The sequence below is a fragment of the Carlito syrichta genome, unplaced genomic scaffold (assembly GCF_000164805.1).
Source record: "Carlito syrichta isolate Samal-C Ts95f unplaced genomic scaffold, Tarsius_syrichta-2.0.1 Scaffold288980, whole genome shotgun sequence".
Lineage (NCBI taxonomy): Eukaryota > Metazoa > Chordata > Mammalia > Primates > Tarsiidae > Carlito > Carlito syrichta.
The window spans coordinates 116,279-124,961 of record NW_007233076.1 but is presented as its reverse complement, the minus strand read 5'-3'; the positions used below and the strand labels follow the sequence as shown (position 1 = coordinate 124,961).

Here is an 8,683-nt window from a genome sequence, read left to right as displayed (position 1 = left end):
GCAGACACCCGCCACCCTCGCCGCCATTCCCAACCATCCCCAGAGAACCCGGGCGAGACCGTCCCACCACGCAGCGGTGACGCAAGCAGAAAGCGACGCCAGCCCGCCGCGGGCCCCTCCCTCCCCGCCGGGCTCCCGAGACCCGCCCACCGCGGGCGGCCTCCGCGTTCCGCTCGGCGGCGCCTCCGGGGGGCGGAGCTTGCGCCGGGCGGACGTCACTGCGGAGCGCCGGGCGCGCGCCGTGGGCGGGGGATTCAAACGTTCGGACTTGGGTCTCGGGCGTGCAGGGGCTCCGAGGGGCCGGGCGGTTCTCGAGGCCCCGGTGGCCGTGAGCTTGTGTGCGAGGAGGACCCCGGACGTCCAGGCGGCTGGTCCCTGGGAAGGGGAGATGGCGTTCTCGACCACAGTCCCCCGGAGGAAGCGGGTCAAGCGGAAGGCTCCCCGCGGCTTTCTCAAGCGGGTCTTCAAGCGACGGAAGCCTCACCTCCGTCTGGAGAAGAGTGGCGACTTGCTGGTGAGATTCCACCCCTTCTTGGGCCGGGGCTGGGGCCCGGGGGAGTGGGGGAAGTTTGTTTCTCCGTCGCCCGTCCGTCGATGGCTCCGTCCCCACCCGTCTTTTTAAACACGCAGCTGCCCACCTTTAAGGGGTTTGCCCCTGCCTGGCGTGCCTGTTGGTGTTCCTGATGCTTCGTGGTAACTTGGCCCGCCGAAATGCCAACATGGGGACCTTTTTAAAAGGGAGGCTGTTCGCCACTACTGCTGAAGGAGGAAAAAAAGCCATTTTCCCGCTTATAGTTTTAAGATCTCGCTCTTCAGCGATTCCACTGTCTGGCACTGTGGCTTGTGTACGCGCGAAAGCTGCGAGAAATACACCCTTTAAAAAGAGATTTTGAACTCAAGCTCGGTCATTTCTGTAAAAGGCGCTGCCGACGTGCCTTGTAAGTGTCTGTCTTCTTTCCACCCTCCCTGCTCTGTTTACGTTGCTAACCACACACGTTGCCCTGCTTCCTCCTGGCTAGGCTGCTAATTAAAGGATAATTGTCACGGAAACGAGGGAACTCTTTAAAATACAGCTAATACGATAAACCAAAGGGGTTTTTTTTGTACGTAGAATGCCCACAACTGTGAGTTCATTTTCCCAGACAAATAATATTTCAGTATTTAAGCCAGACTACCAGACATGTTATTTCCTAGGCAAATAATATTTCGGTATTTAAGCCAGACCACTACAGCCTGCTTATCTGACTCATAACACCTGAGGGATAATGCGCTCCTGATAAATAGCCCCCACCCAACCACTGTAGGTCCTGAAGTAAGTTTAGTGTGTGGGTTCAATGCCTGGGATGCATATTCCTTTAGCAGAGTGAACACTGTTTCTCTAGGTTTAAACCACTGGAGGCACGTCCTGTGGTATGTCACAAAAGCTCTTTGAGTCAAGAGACCATTATGAGTACACTCCCAATTTGCAGGAGATCAAGATGAAGAATTGTGAATAATAACGATATACTGCATGGATAGCCTTGGGAAGACGTCCTTCCAGCTGTTCTTAAACCACACTGGTTTCTCTAACAGCTCTTTTCTCTGTAGCTTCCTCATGTCCTCTGTTGCCTTCTTTTTGCTAGAGGAGTAGAATTATTTCCATTTTTCCTTTGTTTGTTTGGTATCCAGAATACATTCCGCCCTCCTTTCCCATCCCCCCAAGAAGTACGACTTCTATCTCTCGTCTTCCTTTTTGTACCTCTCCTGGATCCTGTAGGAAAGGGCAACATATGCTGTTTTGTATCCCCATCCCAACCCACTACCCCATGCTGGTGGCAGAGGTGTTAGAGATGCGCTGGACTCAAGTGAAACTCACTGGGAAAACATTTTTAGGTAGTTTATTTCGGAATTTTCACTGGGGCTTCTAAAGTGGGAGAGCGGATGTGCCTGACCACGGGTATCCAGGAGACTGGCAGCTGGTGCAGATGGTTTGGCAGAAATTTCTCAAGTTGTCAGCATCTTCCCACATCTCCCCCTTGTGCCCCAAAGTGATCCATGGGCCGGTGGGATCTAGGTGCCATGGGAACGAGGGGGAACTGAAATTCCGAGCGGTTGTAGTGGGGAGCGGGGAACAGAAAGATCTTTTGGCCACCAGCTTTTTCCAGGTAGTATGCTTGTCTTTAGCATTCATTAAACAGTTTTCCTCACTTCCTTTTATATGGTGTGCATCACCGTAGTTTCTTTGCTTATGGTTTTCTGCTCACCATTAACATTTCATAATCGTACCCAGCAGGTGTCCCACCTCATTCATGAAATTTTCTATAGTTAAGGAAGTTTGTTTTGATTTCTTAATTTTTCTGAACTTGGATGGTAGTGAGAGTGTGCTTCATACATTTTAGCTATTGAGACTCTAACACTGTTTTCAGGAGTTTCATATGTTGATGTCTCCCAGTGTGGTATCAGCTTCTTGAGGGAAAGGGACCATATCTCTTTTTCTGTTTCCCATTTTCTTTAACACAAAATGAATCTACCTTTATGCTGTCTTTTGTACATATTTCTTCTGCCTGAAGATGTCTTCACTCCAAACTGTAATTCTTTCAAAATCCAGTTCAGATGGCACTTTTAAGTGAACCTTTCTTAATCTCTTTAGAAAGGATCAATCTTTTCTTCTTTATCATCTGTTGTCACACAATTTGTCTTTCTTTTCCTTATGGGTTTGAGTGTTCCTCTAGTCTGGGAACTCGAGAACTTTTAATATTCTTAGTGTTTAGCATAATACCTTGAACATTCTGAGTGTACAATTGATATTGAAAATGCATGATAACTATATGCAAATTGATGTCATTTATAGCATTTTACTTACAATTTCTTTGTGTTATTTTATAGTTCTTCTGTACTCGCTTTTTGTTATTTTGTTTGCTTTATATCTTATTTGATTGCATATTCCCATGGCCAGTCCTAGTGAGAAATTTAACATCTGTTAAATTTAAAGGAATGCTGTACAGATATCTGGGTGCTTATAGTTTATGGAAAATTCAAGAGTGTTATGACAAACAGAGGAGACAATCAGACTGACCCAGTCTTCCTGTCAGCTGAGATGGTCAAAAAAGTGGATATTTCTCTGTAAATTGTCTTTTGATTTGTTTTTCAAGCAAGCTGATTTTTTAAAAGTAAATGCTTGATTTAATAGCTTATCATTTTACCTCAGGCAGTTCCAAGTCTACCAAAGACAAAACTCTTGAGAAAAAGAAAAAAAAAATAGATGATCATTTCCAGGTTTGAATTCTTAGCTTAATACAAACTAGTTTTTTGTTCTAACCACTTAAAATAAGCCTAGTGCATGTGAGTGCAATTAACTGTTTTATGACATAGACATATGTTGCTTAAAAAAAAATTCTGTGACATCTGAAAAAGTAATGCTAATTTGTATCAGTGTCCATGGCTCAGACCCATAAAGAGGACAGGACATTCCATGTAGGCTAATGAACTAAGTCTTTAAAACAGAGTGGCTTAATTGGGGTTGATTTAGAAAAAAATGTTTTTTTGCCTTATTTGGGGAGATGTGGAGGAATCTTTTCTTCATGCAGTCATAATTATTTGCTGCGTGTTGAGCAGTAGGCTTAAGGCCTTGGGAATATAATGCTGAGAAAGGTAGACGTAGTTCTTGCCCTTATGGTACATTGAGGAGACAGTGAGAAACGACAGCACAATGTAGTGGGCACAGTGCTAGGAAGTTTAGGGTACTGGGGATCAACATAACCTTACGCGGTGGGGAAAGTTGGACTCTCGGGGAAGTCTGTAAACCCGTAACACGGCTAGAGACAAGGCGGCATTTGAATTTGGATGGGAGTTCAGAAGGCCTAGTATGGCACTGGAAGCTGAGAAAGGTAAGGGATGAAACTGGGAAGGCCAGGTTAAGTGGGGTTTAGTGCTAAGGAACTTGGAATTTATCCTGAGGGTGTCTGGAAACTATTTCTCTTTAGAAGTAGAAAATGGAGATTAACAAATGAAATTATGTCATAATATAGAGTGTTTTTGCGACCAGAGGAAATGGGCTATCACTGGCAGTTTAACAAATATACTTGAAATGACATGGTATTATGTAAAGAATCAGAATAAGTGTGCTTTACCTCAGAGTTGCTGTGCGAATTAAAGTAGTCAGAACATCAAAAAAGTGTCAGAATAATATCATCTTCCATAGGTTCTTATTAACTTTCATTTCCAAACCCATTTCCTCCAAATATCACTCAAAGACTCTTAAAAATCTTTTAGAGTATTGATTTTTGCATTATATAAAGTATTAAAACACCACACTACTAGTTGTTTAACATGTAGTGAACTTGGAGTGTTTGTGTGCAGTATACAAAATAGTGAATGTTAAGTATTGTGTATGAATTGTTCTAACTATAAAGATCGTGTGCTATGATGTAAATAAATAACAAAAGAAGTCACATGGTAAAGATACTGTCCAACTGGATTTAAGTTGCTAGTGCCCTCAGGCACCTGGCAGAAGCAAAGGGGGGAAGATGTGAACAATGATAGAAATGATATAAATAAAGAAATACTACATATAATCTCAGAGGGAGGATTGAGATAGGACTTCAATTCTGTTTACATATTCTATTGCTTGGACTATGTGTACCTAACTGTTTTCAAGGAATGTGCATGTAGATTAAGTAGTACTTTTTTTGATTTGAGTAAAATACCTAACAAAGTGTTATTCTGCATATTCAGATAGTGATATTTTATATATATATAATATGGTATATAAGATGTAGAGCTTATTTATATTAGATAATTATGTATATCTGTATATATATAAAATATATATATAAAAGCATATATATATGCTTTGCTTATATTAGGGCTTGTTTCTGTAAGAATGTGTGATGAAGTGTAGACTATTTGGAGGATAATGTGAGAGAGATACTTATTTTTGACAGTGTACCATCTTGTAGAATTTTTTGTTTTACCTTTTTTATTTTTTTTATTTTTATTTATTTATTTTTTTGAGCCTCGGTGGCTCAGCCTGTCATCCCGCGCCTTTGGGAGGCTGAGGTGAGTGGATTGCCTGAGCCCGCAGGTTCGAGACCCGCCTGGGCAGCGAGACCTCATCTCTACAATAAATAAAAAAATCAGCCGGGCATGGTAGTGCATTCCTGTAATTCCGGCTACTCGGAAGGCTGAGGCGGAAGGATCGTTGGAGCCCAGCGGGTCGAGGCTTCGGCCGGGAGCGGCCACTGCACTCCAGTCTGGGCGACAGAGTGAGACTCCCACTCAAAAAAATAAAAAATAAAAATAAAATAAAATAATTATATACTCAAAAGAAGGTGCAAAACTAATACAGAGGTCCCACGCATCCTTTACCAGCTCCCCCCAATGCTAACATTTTACATAACTGTGTTTTTTTATGTTTTTGAATTTTTCAGTCTGCTTATAATTTTTTAAGAGACTAAAGATTAATAGTAGATATGATTGTGATAGTAGTCAGATTACAAATAATTTGACCTTTGTACATAAGCTTTTCAATTCAGAAAACTTTACAAATTTCAACGATTAACATTTTTTAAAATAGATATTTCAAGTTAAATATCTGTTTTTAAAAATCTTCTTAGACCTTAGATTGTAGAATAATAGCCTATAGTTGTTGATATGTTATGATCTATAATTTTTGGAAATCTTAAGTTATAAATTCAAATTGGAATCTGGAGCAGGAATATTTGTTATTTAATGCAACCCTACATAAGTTTTGATATATAGTGATGCTTTACCATCATGCTATTGTCTATGTCCTTTGGTCAACCTGTATAGACTTGTTTTATGTCTTGCAACGATGACTAAGTCTCTTTGAGGGAATCCAAGATGGACTTGTATTAGACTGAATTCTATTAACTCTAAATAGAATTATAAATAGAAGAGTTAATTGACTTAATCACAATAATAAATAGTATAACAATACATTTCAAGCTCATTAATTTTTAGAAGTAATTATTTCAAAGCATCAGTGTTTAAGTTTAAAAATCTACTTGGGTTTTCTTTTTTAAAGATCCATCTGAACTGCTTACTGTTTGTTCATCGATTAGCAGAAGAGTCCAGGACAAATGCTTGTGAGAATAAGTGTGGAATCATTAATAAGGAGCATATATTGACTGCAGCAAAGGTAAAATCTTAATTTTTTTCCTTGAGCAAAAATTAACTTCTAAAATACCACCTCTTCTTGATTTAGATGCTTTACTTAACTTTGTTGATTGAGTTGATGTTTGATTTTTTTGTGTTAATAGATTTTAATTTGGAAGTTAGATTCCCCCATTTGTATATTATAGATTTTTGATGGTCAGATTCATGGGCATTTAGGGGAAAAAGAATGTTTGACTGCCAATCTGTAGGCTAAGAGCATATATCACCTTGAAATTTATCAAAGCTTACTTCTTGATCATTTAAAATTATCCTAATTACCTGGTTATTGATTTTCTAGCTTTGTTTTGAGATTTGAGTGACTTATGAATGAAATCTTTTATATAAGCAGAGAAGATTGCTTTTAACTGGCATTATTATATGATGTAAGAATATGATTCTTAGGGCAGAGTTTTCCAAATATGTTCCTGAAAACATTCTTTCCAAAAGATAAAATAGATGCTCTATTTCAGAACAAGGTAAGTGTAGATGACCTAACACACTATACTTCCTAGATGAGCCACAATGTTATTGAAGGACTTGTTTCTATAAGAAAGTGTCAGAAACTGGCAACCATAGTTGCCTGGGGATGATACAGAAGAGAAAGTTATTTTTGACAGTCTACGTATTTGTAGACTTTTGGTTTTAACATTTTTATTTTGAAGTAATTAATGAGGTGTAAAAATAGTTGAGTTCTAAATGTACCCTTTCTCTAGTTTTTCACAATACTAATGTTTTTTATAACTCTTATATAACTAGAGTTATGTAAGGTTATGAAAGGTTATGAGAAATATAACTATAAGGAAACCTGTTGAACTCTGTTTAACTTAGTATTTTTAAACTTATTTTAGTACATGATATTCTCAGCATTTTGTAAATTCATTTGAGGATATAATACCTTCTTTGAGTATATAATACCTTCTGGTGTAGAGTTTAGACTTATTTGATGACTTTTGTGGAAACCTAGAAATGTGCATGCCCTGGCATTTTTTAGGAGTTTTAGATTCTCTTGCAATTATAAACATTCCAACAAGTTTCTAGACTATGAAAGATGATGGAGCTCATTTTTCTGCAGGTAAAGCAAGGCTTAATATCTTGAAAAGTATATGTTTTAAATTTAGGGTTTGTTTTATTAATAAATTATAAGTTATTACCTAAAATAGAAGTGCTTTTAAAAAACTGAAATGTTCTGACCTCATACTCTAGACATTTTACAACTAAAAATCTCCTTTAGTTTTATTTCTGTCACAGGCTATATTTTTTGAAAATTGTCTACCTAGCAAGCTGTTCCCCTTAAGATGACCAGTCTCCAAATTGATATAATTTCTGCTCTAACATAAGACATTTGGCATTGCAGTGTATTTATACTATTTTATAGTTGTAAAATACCTGATTTAGAATAGGCTTTTTGAGTTTTAGAAATATTTTACTCCTTGGATCACTAAAATTGTCTAAAAATCTCAGGTTTGAAACTATTAATCTGTACAGTTTGGGTTTACATTTAAAGATACTAGTGTCTAGAGTTAACTGTAAAGCCAAATTTTGAGACTGTAGGCATATCTCATATTCATGGAGAGAAGTAGATTATCAGAGAAATCTAATAAGACCATTGATAACAAAAGATTTCCTAATTACCTTCCAAATTGGGTTTTATAAATTCAGTCTTGCGTATTATGCATGTAGGATTATTTAATCTTTTGTTGAGGAATTATGTTTTATTTTCTAAAGGTGTAATTTAAATCTTATTTTTTTCCTTCTGACAGGTAATTCTAAAGAAGAGCAGAGGTTAGAAGTCAAAGAACACATTCTTGAAAATTCTATGATGTATTATTTTTGGTGGTAACAACTCATAAAGGCATTTTAACATATCAGCTAATATTATGGATTATTAAAATATTGACTAGTTCAGGGATGTGTGTGTTTGTATTTTTTTTGCTGTTGGCACTGAAATATTTCAAGTAAACGCATAGAACTATTTTACTTTTTTTCTGTAATTATTTTTTTTCATTTTAAGTGGTCTCTAGTTCATTTTGCTTCTGTTGCCATTGTAGGTGTTTTACATATTAAAAGTGAGATTTTACTATATTAAGTAGTTTGAAGAGATGTATTTCTTAGAATTAAGTTTATGTGTATTTAGATTTAGCCACAATTAACTATGGATTTAATCTGATGAAAGTCAATGTACAGTCAAATCTAGGTACACTTTAAATATTAATTTTAGCTTTTTAATGCCTTCCCAAAGTAATACAAGCTACTTTAACATTATGCCAATAGTAATGATATAATTTCCCATGTAGTAACTGCGGTTTTGGGCCAAAATTTTTCTTCCCTCTCTTTCATTTATCAAAAATAAAATCAGGTCAAGTTAGGAAAACTTTAAAAGTTTGTTGTGCATATGAAAGAACAGTTTGTGAACTGGGAGACCTCAAACCAAGTGGTAAGAAGCTTGCCTTATAGCAGTTATGGTTTGTTTTATAAAGCATAAAGGAGGTAGTATTTTGACATTTTTCCTGACTGGCTATACATTAAC

General features: G+C 37.7%; 1 protein-coding gene across 2 annotated transcripts; it reads left to right on the top strand.

Moving 5' to 3' along the window:
• Window positions 1-283: 283 nt before the first annotated feature.
• Window positions 284-8,061, top strand: CENPW (centromere protein W). Of its 2 annotated transcripts, none has more exons than XM_008054052.1 (3): window positions 284-514; window positions 6,026-6,139; window positions 7,917-8,061. In XM_008054052.1, the coding sequence occupies exons 1-3, from the start codon at window positions 389-391 to the stop codon at window positions 7,941-7,943; spliced, it is 267 nt and encodes an 88-aa protein (XP_008052243.1). In that variant the 5' UTR covers window positions 284-388; the 3' UTR covers window positions 7,944-8,061. The 2 variants fall into 2 exon arrangements, with proteins under 2 accessions (XP_008052243.1, XP_021566116.1); XM_021710441.1 differs by having other exon boundaries at window positions 284-571.
• Window positions 8,062-8,683: the final 622 nt, after the last annotated feature.

Excerpts from the sequence above, each read along its gene's own strand:
- CENPW (XM_021710441.1), top strand. The coding sequence starts at position 389 with ATGGCGTTCTCGACCACAGTCCCCCGGAGGAAGCGGGTCAAGCGGAAG. Across the intron at positions 572-6,025 it reads CGGGGGAGTGGGGGAAGTTT|ATCCATCTGAACTGCTTACT; the intron begins GTTTCTCCGTCG and ends TCTTTTTTAAAG. Across the intron at positions 6,140-7,916 it reads ATATATTGACTGCAGCAAAG|GTAATTCTAAAGAAGAGCAG; the intron begins GTAAAATCTTAA and ends TCCTTCTGACAG.